The sequence below is a fragment of the Corvus moneduloides genome, chromosome 18, assembly GCF_009650955.1.
Source record: "Corvus moneduloides isolate bCorMon1 chromosome 18, bCorMon1.pri, whole genome shotgun sequence".
NCBI classification, from domain to species: Eukaryota; Metazoa; Chordata; class Aves; order Passeriformes; family Corvidae; genus Corvus; species Corvus moneduloides.
The window spans coordinates 10,498,964-10,520,006 of NC_045493.1; the positions used below are offsets into that span (position 1 = coordinate 10,498,964).

A 21,043-nucleotide genomic window follows, 5' to 3' on the forward strand; every position below is an offset into this window, starting at 1 on the left:
GCCGGTCCCGGTGTAACGGGCCGGATCCCCGCCCTGCCCGGCCCTCACAGCCCCCGAGGGCTCGTCGCCCCGCGGCCGGGGCTGAAAACTCCGGGAAAACAGTGGGATATTCCAGTCCCGCACGCTCCAGGGGCGGTTTAGTTGGGATATTGAGGGCAAATCCTGCTGGAAAGGTTGTCCAGCCCCGGGGCAGGGGCGAGTCCCGGCCCGGGGGTTCCCCATCCCTGGGGATTTCCCGTCCCTGGGGATGCGACGCTCGGGGGGACACGGCCGTGGTGGTGCTGGCAGCACCTGGGCTCGGGGGTTTTCCCGTGGCAGCGATTCCATGGCCCGATCCAAGCCCGCGGGGCGGGAGCAGCTCCGGCCCCTCAGGGCGGCCCCGCTCGGGGCAATGCGGGAACCGCGCCTGGGCCGGGCCCAGCCGAGCCGAGCTCAGCCAAACCCGCCCGCGGCGAGTCCAGGTGAGCCCAGCCGGGCCAAACCCAGCCCAGCCGGGCCAAACCCCACTGAGCTGAACTAAGCCAGACCCAGCCATGACCAGTCCAAGTGAGCTGATGGCAGCCGTGCTGTGCTGAGCTGAGCCAGCCCAGCCCGGCTGAGCTAAACCAAGCCGAGCTGAGCTGTGCCAAACGGAGCCGAGCCATGCTGAGCTGAGCCCAGCTGAGCCAAACCGAGCTGAGCTGAGCTCAGCCGTGCCAAAGCAGCCGAACTGTGCTGCACCGAGCCGCGCTGAGCCGGGTCGAGCTGTGCCGTGCCAGGCTGAGCCGAGCCGAGCCGAGCCGAGCCGAGCCGAGCCGAGCCGAGCCGAGCGGGTGCGCGCGGGCCGGCGGTTCCTGCGGAGCTGTCCAGCCTCTCCAGCCTCTCCAGCCTCTCCAGCATCCCCAGCCTCTCCAGCCTCTCCAGCATCCCCAGCCTCTCCAGCATCCCCAGCCTCTCCAGCATCCCCAGCCTCTCCAGCCTCTCCAGCATCTCCAGCCTCTCCAGCATCCCCAGCCTCTCCAGCATCTCCAGCCTCTCCAGCATCCCCAGCCTCTCCAGCCTCTCCAGCATCCCCAGCCTCTCCAGCATCCCCAGCCTCTCCAGCCTTTCCAGCATCCCCAACCTCTCCAGCCTCTCCAGCATCTCCAGCCTCTCCAGCATCCCCAGTCTCTCCAGCCTCTCCAGCCTCTCCAGCATCCCCAGCCTCTCCAGCCTTTCCAGCATCCCCAGCCTCTCCAGCATCCCCAGTCTCTCCAGCCTCTCCAGCATCCCCAGCCTCTCCAGCCTTTCCAGCATCCCCAGCCTCTCCAGCCTCTCCAGCCTCTCCAGCCTTTCCAGCATCCCCAGCCTCTCCAGCCTTTCCAGCATCCCCAGCCTCTCCAGCCTCTCCAGCCTCTCCAGCCTTTCCAGCATCCCCAGCCTCTCCAGCCTCTCCAGCCTCTCCAGCATCCCCAGCCTCTCCAGCATCCCCAGCCTCTCCAGCCTCTCCAGCCTCTCCAGCCTCTCCAGCCTCTCCAGCATCTCCAGCCTCTCCAGCATCCCCAGCCTCTCCAGCATCCCCAGTCTCTCCAGCCTCTCCAGCCTCTCCAGCATCCCCAGCTTCTCCAGCCTCTCCAGCATCCCCAGCCGCTCCATCCCGCCTCTCTCTCCGCGGCTCCCGCCGCTCCATCCCGCGTCCCGAGCCCGCCATGCGGGAGCGATGAGCGCAGCCGCCGCCCGGCCATGGAGGAGGATTTGTTCCAGCTGAAGCAGCTGCCGTGAGTAGCGCCGGGGGGGCTCCTGCCCCTCCGGCCGCGGGAATGCCGGCGGGGTCCGGGGAATTCTGCCGGGAGGAGGCTTAGGCCCCCGGGAAGCAGGCCATTTTCCCGGTGGAGCTGCCCGGGTCCGGCATCCCGAGGGATGCGGGAGCTGTTTGTTACATAAATTCACTCATTTCGGGGGGGTTTTCTCGGCGTGGATTTGATGGTGGTGGAAAATCAGCAGAGGTGGGATAAAACCGTGCAAGTGCCAGGAGATTTTGGGAGAGGAGACGTCGGGGTTGCCTTTTCAGGGGGGGTTTATCTGTAAATAACGCTGTGTGCTGGGGAGGCTCTTCCTCCCCATCCTCCTCCCTGGCAGGGAGGAATTGCAGAGCAGAACCTGCCCTGCCAAGGTGGGGTTGGGGGGACCGTCGGCATTCCCAGTGATTCTGGGAAAGGCAAACGCTGCTGCACAAGGAAAATGCTGATTTTTGCCAGGAATGTGGGTGCTGGATCTGTGCAAAAAAAAACCCCAAGAAACAAACAACCCCAAACCTGATAAAATCTTTAGTACCTTTAACGCCAGGAATTCCTTCCTTATCCCTCAATGCCAAACGCTTCCTTAAAAACCAACCCCGTTTTTTCCTAATGCTCCATTCTCAGGTGTTTTGCAACATCTTCCTATTTATAAATCCTGGGCTCGGCAAGGCAGGGAATGAATGTTTCAAGTCGCTGTTAAATATTCATGAGCTCCTGTCGATGACAGAGCACCTTGTCCCATAACATTCCTGATAAGTTGGGAAAACGGACGTGAACTCCAGTTCTTTTCCAATCCTTCCCTGGGATGCCTTCAGCTCGTCAGGGAAAAGAATTTTATTGAGCTTTTTTCCCCATTTTTAAGGACAAAACCTGGGAATACGTCCCAAAGGACTTTCCAGTGCGGGTGTTTTGGTGCTGTGAGATCTTGCAAATAAATGCAGCAGCTCCCTGAGATGTCCCAGATGTGAAAAATTTGGCAAGTGTGGAATAAAAATGATCCCCGTGGAGGTTTTTTTCTGTCATTTGTATCAGTTTGTTTCACATATTCCTAAATTACACACCTGTATTTTTATTTCCTGTGCTGAGGAACCTGGCAATCTCTGCCTGGATTTGTGGTTCTCAGATTTTATGGGATCCATCACCTCCAAAGCTGGAACGATCTTTAAGCTCCCTCGCTGTGATTCTGTGATAATTTAATCTATTTCCAAAAAAAGGATTTCACTTAAATCCAGGGAATTGTCGCTTTCCAAGGGGAAAAAGTTACACTGTGCGGCAGATAAAGTGAAGAAAGCTTGAGGGATCTGTTCTGTTAAATCTGGTGGATCTGTTCCCAAATCTTTGGCCACAGAAAACTTCCTAGATGGGAAAAGAACCTTTTCTGTGGAAAGGAAGCAAATCACTCTGAGCAAAACATCAAAGCTGTGTCAATTTAGCAAATTCTGGGCTTAAAATACAGATATTTAATGAATTACATGCTATTAAATAATTCTGTTGAAGATGAAAGCGGAGTCACAGAATCATCATCCTGATGGAAAAAAATCCATCCATTCCCTGAATGAGCTCATTAATTGTCACTCACTAAATAATATTTCAAATTCTGGTGCATTTCAGGAGTTTCACTTTTAATCACAAAAACAACTCAGAAAATGGAATTTGGGCTCTTCCTGCCAGGACAAAACCTCTGAAAATCAATGACGTGGCAATGCCTAATTCCCAATTAAATCCAGGCACACAAAACATGGATCTCATTAAATATGCATCATTCCATCATATTTTTATGACCTCTGTGGTTTTATAACTTTGTGGATAGCACAATAACAACCTCTATATCCGAGAACAAGGATTAAATCCCATCCCAACGTAGGATACCCGAAACCAGATCCAAACACAAATCCCAGCATTCCCTGTGGAGAATGGAGACAGGGAATGAGGAGAAACCTGGATGCTGCTTCAAGACTCACCAAGCAGAGCTCCAAGCTGGAAAAGACCCCTGGCAGGATCCATCCCAGATTCTGTGGTTTCAGGGTGGTGAAGTTCCGCCGCACCGGGGAGAGCTCGAGGTCGGACGAGGATGGAATTTCGGGAGAGCACGAGGTGCAGATCGAGGGGGTGAGGACAGAGCTGGAGCCCGTGGAGCTGGGGGATGGAGCTGCAGTGCCCAAGGAATTTGCCAACCCCACGGATGGTGAGCAATCTCTCTTGTTTTCCTGCAAGGAGAAGGTTGGGGAGAAAGGTGTGGCCCCTTCATCCCTGTCAGGCTGGGTACAGGGGGTTTGGAGAAGTTAAGGATCCCCAGATAAAAACAGTAACACAGGGAAATTCTGTTACAGCTGAAAATCAGGATTTGATCAGCCCATTCCCTGTGGGATGCTCCTTGTGTTCCTTTTTGTGTCCCCCCCTGCTGGATACTCCTGTTAGGGACTTGTGGATCCAGCTGCCAGCCCCTTTTCCACACTGGAATTTGCCTTAGTTCCCTCTGGAACTGCTCAGTGCTGCTGGAGCAGCTACACCTGGCTCTCCTTCAAGGTTGAGATGAATCTGCAGAGTTCCTGTCTCCTCTTTTCCTAGAGGACAACAGGAATGTCCATCCCAGCCTGTGCTTCCTGCCTGGAGGCAGCACTGCTTTAGGAGAGGTGAGAAATATTGGGTTTGTCTTAGCACGGCGTGAAAATTTGGTATTAATCTTATTTATGGACCTCTGTGCTGTGCTTCATCCCTTGGATTTGGTTTGATTTCCTCCTGGTTTGTGGTGTTGTGGGGATCTCACAGCTCTGAGCCAAAGCTTTGCTGAGGAATGTCCTTTTCAAAGTGCTGTGAGTGTTAGAATTGTGAGACTTAAATTGATTTAAACAACTCAAATACCAAAAATGTGCTTTTCTTGGTCATTTCATTAGGCATTTGAGCAAAGGAATTTGAGACATCTCAGCACCTTCAGCTGGAACAAACTAAAGAGGTCATGGCAGTGGATGGGAAACAACCAGCAGCATTTTTAACAAAAGCAGGGTTTAAGATTTGTGTGTTTTGGAGAAATTCTTGATTTAAGTAATGACGGGTTGCACTAAAATATTCCCTGCAGCTCCTAGCACTGCTGTGGGCTGTGGCAGAGCTGTTTCTCCTCACTTCAGTGGCTGGAGGAGTCACTCCAAGGAGGAAGAGGCTGAACATGGGTTGAATTTGTGGGTGCCACAGTGATTTACCTCCATGGGATTAAAATATTCTGGGAATAATTAGGATTATTTTGGCTTTGGAAGAACACAGAGATTTTCTTGAGTAGGAACTGTATAAAAACTAAGTAGCTCTGTTAGATATTTGAGGTCTCAGCAGATTAACCAATTAATTAGCAATTAAACCAGAAAAATTCTCTCTCGAGGGCTGGCTTTTATTCGAAAGGAATCCACTGGAATTGTTTTCTCTCCAGATACTTTCATGGTGGAAGATGCGGTGGAAGCCATTGGATTTGGGAAGTTCCAGTGGAAGCTCTCTGTCATCACTGGATTAGCATGGGCAAGTAACTGGGATCAGGATCTGTTGCATGGTCATCCCTTAGAGAAACTCAGGGATTTCAAATAATGGGGACTGAGAGTCTCCCAACAGATAAATGTACAATAAAGCAGGAATTTTACTGGAAATTCTACAATAACAGCAGGACTCAGCCTTGTTGTGAGAGGTAATGATGGATTTCTTTGTCTCTGAAGTTTTTAGAAACCAGGGTTTGGAAACCCATTTTGATTCTCCACTTCAAATTTGGTTTCGAATGAAAGAGATTCCAGGCTACTCCTGCAGAGCCTGAGGTTTCCTGCAGTGATTTTGCCACATTCCTCCCATCAGCTGCAATCTCTGTTGTCTGTATCAGTCAGGATTGCTGTAATCTCAGTTTCAGAGGAACAGCAACCCAGCACTTCCACTTTTAACCTTGATATCAACAACAACAAAAAGTCTTGGTTTCCATTTTTCTGCTCTTTCTGAAGCTCTGTTTTCCACCTCCTGTGGTGTATTTTAGGATCCTGATACCTGGAGCTGTATTTACTGGCTTTTATCCATATAAAAGGCTGGAATCTGCCATGGCTTAGATCCTAAATCAGCTGTGGAATTTGCTTTGCAGGTGATCTATCCAAATCCAGGAGTGTTTAAGGGAATAGGTTACAAGGTATTAAACAATCCTAACTGAATCCATGTGCAAAGGAGCTGAAAGCTGGAATTTGCACTGTGGAAGTGACTGAACCCGAGTCACTGACCAGCCAAAGCTCCCCAAAATCCTTGGATTTGGCTCTTTGGATCCTCTCTGCCAGAGTTACTAAATGTGCTCACAACCAGAAATGAGGTTAAATGTTAAATATTTTGTTCAACCACAAGGTGGGAATGGCACAGTAATGTCACCAAGGCCTATTACTGACTCCTAAATCCACCTGATTTGCAGGCAGCTGTTGATTTTGCTTTCTCTTCCCCCTACAGATGGCAGATGCCATGGAAATGATGATTTTAAGTATCCTTGCTCCTCAGCTGCACTGTGAGTGGCGCTTACCCAGCTGGCAGGTTGCATTGCTCACCTCGGTAGGAAAAATATCTGACAGCTCCTGTCTTCCCTGAGGTTTTTTTCCATCATTGTTATCCAGACATTTTGCTTTGTATCCCCCAAAATTCAATCTCTTTGTGGCACTTGCAGATTGCCTTCAGCTTGGAAGTTTATAGGAGTTTTTAAAAGAGATTTATAGGAGGGTTTTTTTTAAAAGATTGAAGTAATGAAATGCGGTGACAGCTGAGGGCACTTTGCAAGTTGCAGGCTCCAAGTTTCATGTAATTTCCAGGAGAATCTATGAATTCACTCAGATTCATCCTAAAATTCAAACTATTTGATTAATTTTAAAAAGAACAATGAATTTTTATTACCTTGCTTGAAATTTTTTCTCTCTCCCCACGTTTCAGCTCTCTGACAGACTGAGAGCCCTGAGAGAGAACAAACAGTTGATTTTTGATATTGGACTCAATGATCTCAGAGGTCTTTTCCAGCCCAAATGATTCTGGGATTATGCAGTGATCTTTGGAAGCAGAGATCTTATAACACCACCTCCAAGTATGGTGCTGTGATTTTGGAATGCTGCAATGCCTTTAGGGATAAAAAAACAAATTTGGGACTCTTCTCTCAGCATAGGCCACTGGTAATGCAGGGATTTTATTCCCTGCATTTCTTTCTCCTTTATTTTTCATGCCCTTTGATTGTGTAAAATGGTAAAAATGCTCAGCAGATTGAAATGATGTCCTTGAATCCCGTGAATGTCCTATCTCTGAATGCAGAGGGTCCTTCTTGCAGCTCAGCATGAGAGTGTCACCTCTGAAAAGGCTTCAGGGTATTTTCTTCCACACTTCAGACTTTTCTAAACTTTCAAGGTGTAATTTTGTCTCCCTTCAAACCTGAGAGCTGCTGGGGATGGTGGTAGGGGGCTGGAGGAGAGCTCTGCCATGCAGATCTCAACCAACAGCTCCTCTGCTTTTATTCAGGAATATTTTCCTTGGAATTGGAGAGCTCTGTGTCTTCCAGGGCTGGACTCACAATGGGACAATACCAGTGTGCCCAGTCCAGCCCAAACTGGGACTGTCTGGGTTGTCACTGGTGGATCTTTTAATGCAAAGCTGACTTGAGGAGGCATTTTGTTGCTTGCCTGCTCCAACCCAAAGAGAACTGGATGATCTTTAAGATCTTTTCCAACCCCACCCATTCTCTGACCTCCTGCACATCTCACTCTGTTTTGGGCTGAAATGTCCTGGTTTCACTGGAAGTTTGTGTTCTGTGTCTGTCACACTGGAATTTTCACTTGTTGTTAAGGGAAAGATTTTTTTCCCTGCTGTTTCACAGGTGGTGTTTGTGGGAATGATGTCCAGCTCCACGCTCTGGGGAAACATTTCAGACCAGTATGGGAGGAAAACAGTAAGTCTGCAGCTCCTACTGGGATATATCCCAACATTTCTGCAGCGTGGACATTTCAGTGCAACTGGCACAGGCTGTCCAGAGAAGCTGTGGCTGCCCCTGGATCCCTGGAAGTGTCCAAGGCCAGGTTGGATGGGGCTTGGAGCAACCTGGGACAGTGGAAGGTGTCCCTGCCCGTGGCAGGGGGTAGAATGGGATGAACTTTAAGGTCCCTTCCAACCCAACCCATTCTAGGATTTTGTGTTCCCAAATGTCCACATGTACAAAGCAGCATTAAGCACATCCAGGACTGAGCTCCTATGAAATACAAGGCATTTGAAGCTCTGTTTTACACTTTAATTTGTGTTACAGTGATTTTTAACTCTTGCTGAACGCAGGGCCTAAAGATCAGCGTGTTGTGGACTCTCTACTACGGAATCCTCAGTGGATTTGCTCCCATTTACAGCTGGATCCTGGTGCTGAGGGGCCTGGTGGGCTTTGGGATTGGAGGAGTGCCTCAGTCGTAAGTAAATATTCACAAATCCAAACTTCCTCATTTCTATTTCTTTCTTACAAAATTCTCATGTCAAACTGAAGTCTTGTTTCTGTTCAGCGACCCCAACCCTTGGCCTTGTTGCAAGGCAGGTCATGACCTAAACACCAACATTTAGAGGCAGAGCTGAGCCCTGACTGTGATTGTAAAACCCCAGATTATTGTTCAGTCAGAGCCTGAACTTCCCCATCTCACCCTGAGCTGGAATTCCAAGCCCACCCAGCCCAAACCTGGAGCACTGGAGATGCTGGGATGGCTCAGAAGGAGAAGGCAGTGTCAGGATATTTCTCTATCCCTGTGTGGTTCCTTTCACTGAAGAGAGGGATCCATAAATTTTCCACCTGCAATAAATAACCCTGCCCATGGCTTTTAATTAGAAATGTAAAGGGAAGGGTACAGCCATTCTCTCTCTGGGTAGTCTTTTATCCTTATCAATAATTGATACTTTGCCTTCTGGAGGTGCTATTTTGGAGCAGGCAGAGCCTGACTTGGATTGATGGCTCACAGATTCCTTCCCAAAGCAAGTCAATGGCTTTTCCATTGCCACTCCCAGATAAAAAATCCAGAGCTGCAGGTACATCCCAGCCAGGGCCACTTGACTTGGCTCACTGAGGTTGTGTCTTCATGAGAGAAAAAACAGAGCCAGTTACAGATCTCCAAGTGGATCCCATCCTCCCTGAGTCTGTTTCCTGTTCTGACTAGAACAAGGATTTATTTGACAGAGGGGTAAACATGGATGAAGCAGGATGAAAAGTAGTTCCTTTCTGATATCCTTAAGCAGGCTGTGTGATTTTGGGGGTGAGTGCCTGGATCTCCATGGAATGAGTGTCATTTCCTCCTCTGGATTGGCTCCAACAATTCCATGTCCTTCTTTTGTTAGGGTCATTCAGCAGCTCCTGTTTTCTCTGCACTACAGAGGGACCTGAGCTACACTTCAAGACATGATTTGAGTTCCCTAAATCACTGCTTGAATGAGATAATGTGTGAAACTTTATACTTTCCATGAACTGAGTCCTGGGCAGCTCCTCAGAGATCAATCCACTCTTGAAGTCAGTAGGAATTTTGTCCTAAACCTCAAAGGAAGCCTGAGGAGTTCGGAGGCAGGAACAGGCTGAGTCAATGGAATGCAAACAGAGCAAAGCCAAGCCTTACCAGTTTGAAGGAGATGACAGAGCCTGGACTGGCTGCTGCCTGAATTCCCCCTCAGGAATTCCTCCTGGAGAAGCTCTGCCATCACTCCTTGGCACAGGCATGAAAAAAAGCCTCAGTGGTTGCTCTTTGAATCCCACAATAAAAGAATGCAAATTATTTTATACCAGTGACATGAAAGTATTCCCCTCTTGGAGAATTGAACCCTGGCACAAGAGACTGATGGGAATTCTCTGAGCCAGTTGTAAAGCCCTGAAGGAATTCTTTATCCAGCAAGAGTTTGTGTTGAATTCTGATGGACCACACTGAAAATAGCAGATAAAATGGTATTTTAAATGGTGCTCTGGCTCAGAGCAGGGCTATGAGAGCATAAGCATCAAGATCTGCATTTAACTGACAACTGTGGGGCCACAAAACCACACAAAAAGAACAGATTGTGTCCTCTCTTTCAGTGTTGGAGGGTTTGTTCTGGAGTGGAAGGGGAATGTGACCCAGTGTCAGAGCCTGGCTGGCTCTGGGGATAGGGAGAGCTTTGAGTTACTGCTCTGGGTTTAGCTCTTTAATTAAGAGGCAAAGGGGATTTTGAACCTCTGTCTGCTGTGGCATTTTCCTCTCTGTGCTAACCTGACATTTTCCTCTCTGTTCCCTCTTTTAGGGTAACTTTATATGCTGAATTCCTTCCAATGAAAGCCCGAGCAAAATGCATTTTATTAATAGAGGTGAGTAGCTGCATTCTGATCCTCGAGGGATAAATCCTTCTGTTGGTCACATCCCTTCCATCCTCCTGCCTGGAAATCCCCTCAGAGCTGCAGCCAGACCTTGCCTGTCCACCTTGGTGTGGAGCTGAGTCACTCCTGAGCTCTGGGACCAGCCCAGCTCCAAAAGCAGCAGAAATTTTTCTTGTCACACTCCACTCTTTGTGCTGAATTTGCCTTTTTCCAAATTAGTTTGCACCCAGGGCTGCAGAGTGAGCACAAGGTGGGAACTGGGTATCCATGATTTTGTGGTGAAACTCATCTCAGTGATGGATTTGGAGAGCTGACAGCCCCACAAATGCAGTGCTGAATTCAGCTCCACATCTTCATTCCAATGTGTCACAGTCACACAGGGCAGAATTTTGTCCTTGGAACATTTCAAGGCAGAATTGGCACCCCTGGAATTTCTCTCTCCAGCCATCCCTGCTGAGCACAGCCTGGAATGCTCCAAAGAGGAGGCCTTGGGGGCACTCCTATCCTCATTTTGTCGTTGGTTTTCCCTCTTCCAGGTGTTCTGGGCCCTTGGGACTGTGTTTGAAGTGCTCCTGGCAGTGGTGGTGATGCCCACACTCGGCTGGCGCTGGCTCCTCATCCTCTCTGCCCTTCCACTCCTGCTCTTTGCTGGCCTGTGTTTTGTAGGTATTCCTCAAGGATTCATGTGAATTCCTGCAATTCCCGCTCCTCTACCCCATTCTGTGACCCAGCTGAAGAAAATCAGGACAGTTTTGAGCTCTCTTCTGTGAAATAACTGAAATAATGACCAAAAAATGCAGTTTCAACAGGGTGCTGGGAAAAACATTCCAGGGAGAGCTGTGTTGATGTAACTGCTGGAGGACAATGGTGGGCTGGAATTTTGTGAAATCAGGCCTGGAACCCTCTCCAATTTAATGACTTTGTTTCAACTAAGCTCAGTGGAATCAGCATTTTACCAAAAGCTGTTGCTATTTCCCTAAATGCTCTTTTGATTTTGTCACTTTTAGAATCAATTTCCACTTAAAAATCCTCCCAAATCAGGGACAGAATCTGCAGAGTGCAGGTGAGATTCCAGAATAAGTTAAACCTGAGCTTCAGTGATATATTTTTTATTTTATTATTTATTAGGTGATATATTTGCCAATCACTCAGTCTCCTCATAGATAAATGTCCTTGTCAGGTGGTTTAGCACCTATAATTTCCCTTAATTTTTCAGGAATACCTCCAGTTATCCAGGTGCTCACAAGCTTGTTCTAAATTAAAAGGAGCTTAAACCCATAAATTTTGGAATGCCAGAATCTTGTTATCTGCCCTGGATGCTTTGCCATTCCTACAGGGAAGGGATCATGTCAAAAACCTGCAAAAATTCCCAACACTTCTCAAGGATAAACCCAGAGGAATGGAAGGGAAAGAGTTCTGAGGTCATGGGGAAAGTGGGGGGGTTGCAATTTTTAAAGCCTGATGAGATAATTCTTGGAATTCTTCAAGCTTAGTCCTGTAATCCTTTTGTTATGTGAGAATCTGCTGGAGTCACTGAGATTCCCCCGAGGAAAATCCCATTGCTGGTTGTGACACCCTCCTGTGTGTGTGACCTGCTTTGCTCCCTTAGTGGCTGCCAGAAAGTGCCAGGTATGATGTGTTATCTGGGAACCAGGAGAAAGCTCTGGCCACTTTGAAGAGGATAGCCACGGAAAATGGAGCTCCGATGCCCTTGGGAAAACTGGTGATTTCCAGACAGGTACGTGCAGGTCACAGTAACAGTGAAACTAGGGGTGTTTGTAAGCAAATAATCAATGTTCTGTTCAATTTTAAGGTCTCAGCTAGGCATTAAAAAAAATGAGGTTTGATCATTTCGGCCTCTTTCCCACTGAGGAAGAGGTAATTTCTCATTTGGAAGTAAAAAGCAGCTTTAAAATGGGCATTAATGTTGTTTAACCTCACTGTTATGAAAGAAAACCAAACCTTGAGGTTGCTGAAGAGCTCAGGTCAGAATTCCCGGATCTGAACTCGTGAGACAAGATGGAATTTGATACTTTAGCTGTCCCTCATCATCCAAATTCTGCTTGTTCCCAACAGGAGGACCGAGGCAAAATGAGGGACCTTTTCACCCCCCATTTCCGCTGGACCACGTTGTTGCTCTGGTTCATTTGGTAAGAGAAAACCTAAAGGTTCAGTGCCAGCACAGCTCTAAATGGGGTTTATTGAAGGGATTTTACTCAAATCCAGCAACTTCCTCCTCAGAAAAAAAACCAACCAACCAAAAAAACCCCAACCTGTATTGATTTGTAATTTATTCAACCACCCATCATTCCCAAATTGCCCTTTAATTTTCTGATTGCTGAAACAGCTTTGAGGTAGGACTTCTGATTCGTGGTGGTTTTTTTAAGTTGGACCAGCTGAAACTTCCTCTCTCATTTGCTTCCTTGCAGGTTTTCCAATGCTTTTTCTTATTATGGGTTAGTTTTATTAACTACAGAGCTCTTCCAAGCAGGAGATGTTTGCAGCAGTGAGTATTGCTCCGTCTTTTCTTTCTACATATGTCCTGTTAAAACTGCTGGAAGATCTTTTATCAGATCACCTTCTGCTGGTATTTTGGGAAAGGAATGTGGTCGAGTTTTAAGTTTATTTTAAATGTTTCCACATCTCTGCCCACTGCAGAGAGATCCTGCAGTGGTTTTGAGCCCAAAATGTAAAACAGCAAGACAACCTTCAAGGCAGACCTGTTATCTGTTCTTCTTGATTTAAAAAAAAAAGTGATTGAATCAATATAAGTTTGCAGATTTGACAGGCCTAATTAGTTCTGAGAGAGAGAAACTGCTGCTCCTGTGGAGCTCCTGGGTTCTCGAGATGGGAAAACCTGCTGAGAAAAAAGAGAATGGTGGGAAATCGACATCCTTTGTGTTGCAGAATTTTTGGGGTGGGGGGGGGAAGAAAGGTGCTTTGACTCAGTTAAGAAGAGGCTTGAACAGTTTGATTCCCCAGGGGAGGAATGATTGCATTCAGAGCACTTGTAATTAGGGAAAACTGCCTGAAAGTTGGGAAATTATAAAAGGAGGGTGGGGAGCATTGGAGCAGCCCCAGATGCCAGGGTTGAAGAGCAGTGATGAGCTCTGAGAGCTCTGACTCAGTGTTGCCTCCCCAGAGAAGGATGCAGCCCTTAAAAACCCTTGGTTTTATAAGGACATGGGGTAATTCAGTATTCCCAGAGTGTGGGAAGTGTTGGGATCCCAATTTGTGTTGGGAGAAACTGAATTATTGGAATTAATTGTGTCCTGAGCCCTGGACTGGAAAATAATTCAGACTGTACAGCTGATAAGGAGATGGAATTTTCACTGAGCTGAGACATCCTGTCACAGAAAACATTATAAATGATCAGTGTTTCCAGGTAAAATCACCAAGCATTGCTCTCCAATGCCCCTCTGACTCTGAATTCCATCCCAGCAGCACATCAAGCATTCAGAAGAGGAATAACAATTAAATCAAAGGGGCAGGATCACTTGAATTTCTATCCCTAAACGACTTTCCAGAAGTATTTTAAAGGATGGTGGGTGCAGTGAATCCATGCCAGTCCTTCCAGTGCATCCCTTCCTAAATTTCAGCAGTAAGAGTGATAGAGACACAGCAGGAAGGTAAACAGGGAAGAGTTTGCTTAAAATACATTAAATATTTGTGCTTTTTTCCCTCCAGTATCCAGCAGAAGGCAGGAAGTTAAAGCCAAGTGCAGCCTGACCTGTGAGTACCTGACAGAGGAAGATTACACTGACCTGCTCTGGACAACCCTGTCAGAATTCCCTGGTAAGGAGCGAGGAGAAGCCCCAGTTTTTCCTTGGAATGGCTCAGGGTGTGGGAATGGGCTCTGGCAGCAGCAGTGGAACTGGGATGTCTGGCCTGATGCTTCCCACAGCACTCAGAGCTCCTTGCTGTGGCTCTGGGTCCTCCCTGGCCTGGGATCACTCCATAAAAAATCAGTCATTGCTCTGGAATGGCCCCTCTGACTGTGGGTTCCTCTTCAGGAAGAGGAAAACCAACTAAATCCAAGAGGCAGAAACACTGGAATTTCTATCCATAAATGACTATCCAGAAGTATTTTCAAAGGATGATGGGTACAATGCATCCATGGAGACCTTGCTCCCTAAATCTCTGTGTCCAGCTTCAGTCCCGATCCTGTGATTTTCGGGCAATTCCAGTGAATTTCAGTGGACACTCTGGCATAGGGCAAGCAAAGTAGTGTGAAACAGCCACTGATCCCTCAGATCAGTGTTCATCTGATTGGAACAACACCACAGACAGGGATCAGGTGATTTTCACTCTTCTGGATCATAATTTCAGGGCTAAAAGCTCAGGGAGAAGCCATTTAATTAATGATAATTTGCAAGGATGACTGATAAATATGCACAGTCATTCCTAAGAGGAGTGTGCTGCCAAACAGACATTTTGGGAAGGATTCCCAGAAAAAGGAGTGTGTACCTTGGAGTGGTGCTGGGCTGAAAGGTCTGGTTTGATCCTCACACTGAGGGGGGAGTGAGAAATATTGACAGGATAGCTCTGCATGTGACACTGATGCTGGAATAATCCTCACTCCTGCTGTGCATCAGCCTTCAAAAGGATCTGGGAAAATTGCATTGGAGGGAAGACATAACAATGTGAGATTTACTGAGCTTGATCTATCTCCTATCAAAAAGCAGCTGAGAAATAATTCAGTGGCAACAGCTAAATAACAGAATAGAAACAAAATACCATGTTCTAAGGAGCCCTTCCATCCAGCAGGGAATAATGGCCAGAAGTTGAACAAAAGTTCTTCCAGTGAGCCATAAGCAGGTGTTTTAGGCATTCACATCAGTAATCCCCGGATGGGAGTGTGGATTTGTGGATCTGGGAGCATGGAGCAGGACTCAGCAGCTGGGACACAGAATTCCTGTTTCACCCAGTAGCAATCCATCCTACAGCCCTGCCTGGGGCCAGCGGAGGGTTGGAAAGAGAGACCAAAATTTCCAATCTAAACCACCCAGGCTGTGTTAAATCTGCTGCAGCCCCACTTTGCTCGATTCCCAAGGGTCTCCTGCTCTCTTCCCACAGGTGTGTTGGTGACCCTGTGGATCATCGACCGCATCGGCCGCAAGAAAACCATGGCCCTGTCCTTTCTTGTCTTCTCCTTTTGCAGCCTCCTGCTCTTTCTCTGCATTGGAAGGTGAGTCTAGCACAGGGAACAACTGGAGTATTGGATTCATCCATGTTCTCTCTTGTTTGTGGTGGGAGAACTGGGAGTGGTGGTTTGAAAAGCCGTGGGATGGTCGTGCTCAGCTGGAGAAAGATTTAAGGCTGGGGTTGGGTTTTCTCACCAGAGTTTGGGAGGGAAATAAAAGTGAATGCCAAGTGAACCCAGCAGATTGTACTGGACGTTCCCAAACTCTGCTCTCCTCTTTCTTCTCACAGAAATGTTCTTACTGTGCTGCTCTTCATTGCAAGAGCTTTTATTTCAGGAGGATTTCAGGCTGCCTATGTTTACACCCCTGAGGTAAGGGGGATGTTGTGGTGATGGGAATATTTAAGGGGAGTGAGAACAGGGTGGGACATTCATTTTGATGACCTGCTCCCAATGAACCTCACCCCAGATTGGAGTTGATCCCATTGTCACTGTCTAACAGAATGTGCTGTGGCACCACTTACTAATTTCCATTAGGAGTGGAAGGAGGAGAACTTCCCACTGGGATTGATGGGATGATGCTTTCTCCACAGGTTTATCCCACAGCCACACGTGCTTTGGGCCTGGGAACGTGCAGTGGAATGGCCAGAGTGGGAGCCCTCATAACCCCGTTCATTGCACAGGTAAATCCCTTCTCCTCTGAGATTGGAGGCACAGGAAGCTTGGACTTGATGATCTTGAAAGTCTTTTCCAGCTTTAACAATTCCATGATTCTGTGAAGGTGATGGAGAACCTGCTTTTCTTCCACTATCCCAGGTTGCTCCAAGCCCCATCCAAACACTTCCAGGGATGGGGCAGCCACAGCTTCTTTGGGCAGCCTGTGCCAGTGCCTCCCACTTCCTAAAATCCAGTCTAATCCTGTCCTCTGAGAGTTTAAAACCACTGTTCCTTGGCCTGGCACTATCTATAAAATGTCCCTCTCCCTCCTTGCCAGAAGCTTCAAGTTAAACTCTTTCCCCAGTTCTACAATTAAAATTTCTGTTGTTCCATCAGTGTCTGTATTTCCATGCTGAGGTGCTGTTTTGCATTCCCTGCCTTTTTCCTGCAGGTGATGTTGGAATCCTCAGTCTATCTGACTCTGGTGGTTTACAGTGGCTGCTGCCTGCTGGCTGCCCTGGCCTCCTGCTTCCTGCCCATCGAGACCAAGGGCCGTGGCCTCCAGGAGTCCAGCCACAAGGAATGGGGCCAGGAGATGGTGGGCAGAGGATCTCATTCCCCAGGGGAGTCACAGGAATGAGGGGACGTGGAAACCTGCTGGAAGAATGAAGGATAGGAGCAAAATGTCTCACAAAACCTCCGAGCCTGAAGCATGGAAAGCTGACCACCATCACTGCCAACGTCACGTGTCAAACTGCAGGAGTTTGGGGTTGAACCTCAGCAAATTGTGTTTCTGCTGCTCTTTGCTCACACTCATAAAAACTTTCTGGACGGAGAGGCCTTTGATCCAAATATCCTTGGAAGTTTAGCAGGAGGGGTTTCTCTTCAGTCTGTCGTGCTTGCATGGTCAGCTCTTCAGCTTAAAATGTCCCGTGCCAAGCAAATGCCAAGTGACTGCAGCCCAGCATCAGCTGTCATTAAAACACTGAGCTCTTGATGCCTAAAACCAAGAGGTTCATACTTAGTGTGGCCCTGGCCTGGCACAGGGTGGATTCCATACCCTACACTATGGATTGAATGCCTGCCTTGCACTTTTAGCCATCAAAACCACCACCAAAATGTGGTTCTGGCAAACCGACCCGGGCTTTCCAGTTGGGTTCTGTTCCTGGAGAATTAATAGGAGTGGATTGCTTGGGAAGTAATTCCTGCCTGTTTCTCCCATCCCAGGTGGGTAGTTGGAGCAGGGAGGGTGGTGTTTGCTGCAGAGCTGGGACCTTGTAGCAGAAATGTAAATCACAGAGTCATTAAGGTTGGAAAAGACCTCCAAGCTTATCAAGTCCAGTATATAAATCCTCGTGGTTTGGAGCAGAATTGGACTTCTCTGGCACTGCCAGGGACTTTGAGCTCTCTGCCTGTTGTTGGAGTGGGGAGGTTCTCGCTCCTGTGGTTCTCTGCATGGATCCAGGTGTGTCCCTGCTCCGTTTCCTGGGCACATCCTCACGGTGGGGTGGCCCCAACCGGAGTCGGAAGCGCTGCCTTTGGGATGGAGCCACTCCCTGACAGCTGGGCAGGACTTTTCCTGCCCATTGTACATTGACTGGTGACAAAGGAATGTAGCTGGAATAAATGAACAAAACCATGGGAAGAGCCCATCTGCAGTGACCTTGGATGAGGAACAGCCCTGCTTCAGGTGTGGCTCCTCAAGGGATGATCCCGCTCTTGTCAGGGAATGTAACAGAGCTCAGGTGAGGACAAGCTCGTCTGGTGTGCCACAAACCTGTCCCTGGGCACAGGGCAGGTGGCAGAGTCTGTGGGAATGCGGAAGGATCTGAGACGTGCCTCATCCAGGTCTCAGTGTATTTTCAGGATGGACTCTGTGAGGCTGTGGAAGCAATGGGGGTTTGTGGTCTGTCTGAGCAGGTTTCTCACCTGAACACAGGTAAATGTGCAACACATTTTTACAGCCGAATATTTTAAGTATCCTGGGAAGCAGGTCCCATTCCCGGGGTCAGGAATAGGTGTCCAAGTCCATGCTTGGTGCAGTACAAGTGAGCACTGTGGGGCTCGGCTGTCACTGAGGGTCACAGCTCTGAGGTCACTGCAGTGCTCCACCACGTTCCAGGCTGCTCGTTTGGAGACTGAGGGGAAAACAGGAGTGGATAATTCCTTAAAGAAAGCCAGGAAACTCAGGCTGATGGAAAAGGCCAAAGAGGTTGTTGATAATTGTGTGTGGGAGGTGGGTGTTCTGCTGAGAACAGAGTTTGCCAAGGCACCGAGTGTCCATCCAGTCCCACTGGAGGATGGTGACTCAGTGAAGGATTCCAGGAATGGTTGGTGGAAACAGGCAAACTTGGCTTTTCCCAGAGAGACAAAAATGAATTCAGCTCCCAAGGGATCCCTGGGATCCCCGGGCTCAGCTGTGGGTGATGGCACAGAACCCTCCGTCCGTTCCAGCTGGGTTGGTTCCCTTTGTGTCCCCTGTCCCTGGGTCCTCGCTCTCCAGCAGGCTCAAGCTCCAGTTGATCCCAGTAAACGGACAGGGCTCTCGTGGCACTGACAGCAACCACAACTCATTTGTTCACCTCCTTCTGCCAGGCTGAGTTGGGTCATTCTCCCTGTGTGCCTGGGGCAGCCTGGAGCAGAGCCAGAGGGACTTGTTTTCATGGAATATCAGAATCCCAAAGTGATTTGGGTTGGGAGGGACCTTAAAGCTCATCCAGTCCCACCCCTTGCCGTGGGCAGGGACACTTTCCACTGGATTAGGTTGCTCCAAACCCCATCCAAACATGACCTAAGGGAACACTTCCAGGGATGGGGAACCTCTCTGCTTTCCCTTGGACTGGCCTCTGATGTGCTGGATATGGGACACAGCAGTGAGGAAGCAGATCCTGGATGGGTTTAATCAGGTATTATCCCACATGTGGCCAGTGAGCTGGAAAACCTGCTGGGCTGGGATGTCCTGGAGCTGGGATCTACTGGAGCTGGGTTTGCCTTTGCATAGTCAGGCTGTTCACCCCTCAGTGACAGCTCTGCCATTCCATCCTCTTCCTCCTGCTGATGGAGGCCCTCGAGGCCATTCCAGTCCCCCAGGTGCTCCCCTCCCTCCTTCCTTGGGCTTGCCATGAGCTGTGTTTGCATCCCAAAACTCTGGAATTGAGCCTGAGTAGAGGTGACGGAGAATCCAAAGTGCAGCACAGGCTTGGCCTGAAGGAACCCACCCCACAGCCCAGTTTGTTACTCAATGCCTTGAGTTAAAATTCTGCTTTCCCAGGGTTAATGTTCACATCTCACTTCACTTTTTTAGGTGAATGTTCAGCAGTTTTAAAGAATTGCATTCAACAGCCCTTAGAGAGTTTTAGGTGAAGTTTATCTGTTCGTGCACACCTGGATCTGGATCCTACAGATAAGCCACTTCCCAGGTAAAGATTTATAGGGAATGCAACGTTTTCCTTGCTGTTGAATAGATCAGTTTTAACCTGTGACGTTTACAGTGTTAACCAAAAAATGGAAGGCATTTTTTGCTTTTCACTTTTTATGAATTCTGCACTAAAAAACCTTTTGAATGATAGAAATACCAAGATTGGTGCTGCTGGGTCTTTGATTTTTGTCAAAGCTTGATCCAAAACTCACTGAAATCTGGGAAAATCCCCTGTGGATATCCATGGGCTTTGGATCAGCTGAATGAAAGAGAGAGGTAGGAGCCCACCACAGCTGATCCCACCTGGCTGAATTTGGCAGGAGCCCGTTGGGCACTGGAGAAACAGAGCTGGAATTCAGGATTTGCAGGAATTTGCATATAATTAGTAAGAGAATTAGCTTGTTCACTGGGAACACTGGGGTTGACACACAGCAGTTAGAAATCACCACCAATAGGTTTTATCAGTAGGGCAGCACCGTTTAGGTGCAAAATCAACTTCCAAAGAATCCTTTTCCACACTATTTTTCACTGGTGAAGGAATTACTGCAACTGCTTCATTTCAAACTGGGAAGTGAGGTCCTTTGGAATTCAAACAGAATTGTGGGACTCAGATTTGCCAAGTGGCCCAAGATATCAACGTGCCAAGCTGGCGTGGGAACGTCATTCCCCAAGTGTGCTTGGATGGAATGATTGGTTATTCCCAAATACTTGCCCAGAGAGCAGTGAATGTTTCCATGTCTGAATGTACAGTTTCTAAGCTGGATTTACATTTTAATGTTGAAAAACTTGGTGTATCTTGAGCTTGTTGTAAAATACTCCTCTGGTTCCTGTTCCCGACACGGCATTGGAGAGTTGAAGTCCACATTAGATATTTTATGTTAAACAAATAAATAGTTTTTTCAGGAAATGAGTTTTTGGCTCCTCTGGGCGATGTTTAGGAGGGGTTATAACTTTGCAATTTTTTTGTCTTGGTGTTCAGAGGTTTGAGATCCAGTTTGGGCTCAGCACTCTGCAGGTCTGACTCATTTTCTGTCTGTTTTGTGTATTTAGATGTAAAGAAAAGTCACAGGATTCCTGTTCCCATTGTAAGTAACCTCACTGCAGTTAAATATTGTGGATGCTCCATGCCTGGAAGTGTTCCAGGCCAGGTTGGACAGAGCTTGGAGCAACCTGGGATAGTGGAAGGTGTCCCTGCCCATGGCAGGGGGTGGAACTGGATGAGCTTCAAGGTCCATTCCCACCCAAACCATTCTAAGGTTCTATGACTTTTTAAATTCTCTTAAATCTTTAATTGATTTTCATATTTAATTCTGTTTGGACACGAAGCCCCAGCCAGTTTGGGCTCTTCCCTGGGTGTGTTGGCATCAGGTGGCTCCACATGTGTCTGGACTTCGGGGCAGGGAGGCTTCCTTCTACTAATTTACATTTTAATATAAACCTTTCATTTCCCTATCATTTTTCTAAACCATAATTAAGTGCCCAACCCTGTTTTCCTCTGCCCTGTCACTGATGTTCTTATTTTGATGTCCAATAATTTACAGGCAGGGGGTGGTTCAAGGATGAGTCAAAATGACTAACGAGCTGCAAATCCTTCTCATGCTAATGCAGGGTGTTCTCATCCCAGAGTGCATCCAGCTTCCTTCTCCCAGCCTGGGATGCAGAGCCTTGTTCCTGGGAATGGAAATACTTGGGAACTAGAAGGGTTTGTGTGGCTGAAGCAATGCTGGGGGGAATAT

The 21,043-nt window shown here is 48.0% G+C and overlaps 1 protein-coding gene across 2 annotated transcripts; it reads left to right on the forward strand.

Moving 5' to 3' along the window:
- Positions 1-1,542: 1,542 nt before the first annotated feature.
- Positions 1,543-20,217, forward strand: SVOP (SV2 related protein). 2 transcript variants are annotated; one of them, XM_032128432.1, is made up of 16 exons: positions 1,543-1,736; positions 3,782-3,942; positions 5,176-5,261; positions 6,210-6,308; positions 7,609-7,680; positions 8,058-8,182; positions 10,017-10,080; positions 10,626-10,751; positions 11,699-11,827; positions 12,166-12,239; positions 12,519-12,595; positions 13,777-13,884; positions 15,166-15,277; positions 15,523-15,604; positions 15,826-15,915; positions 16,341-20,217. In XM_032128432.1, exons 1-16 carry the CDS (start codon positions 1,702-1,704, stop codon positions 16,527-16,529), a joined length of 1,629 nt encoding a protein of 542 aa, XP_031984323.1. In that variant the 5' UTR covers positions 1,543-1,701; the 3' UTR covers positions 16,530-20,217. The 2 variants fall into 2 exon arrangements, with proteins under 2 accessions (XP_031984323.1, XP_031984322.1); XM_032128431.1 differs by lacking the exon at positions 1,543-1,736 and having other exon boundaries at positions 2,517-3,942.
- Positions 20,218-21,043: the final 826 nt, after the last annotated feature.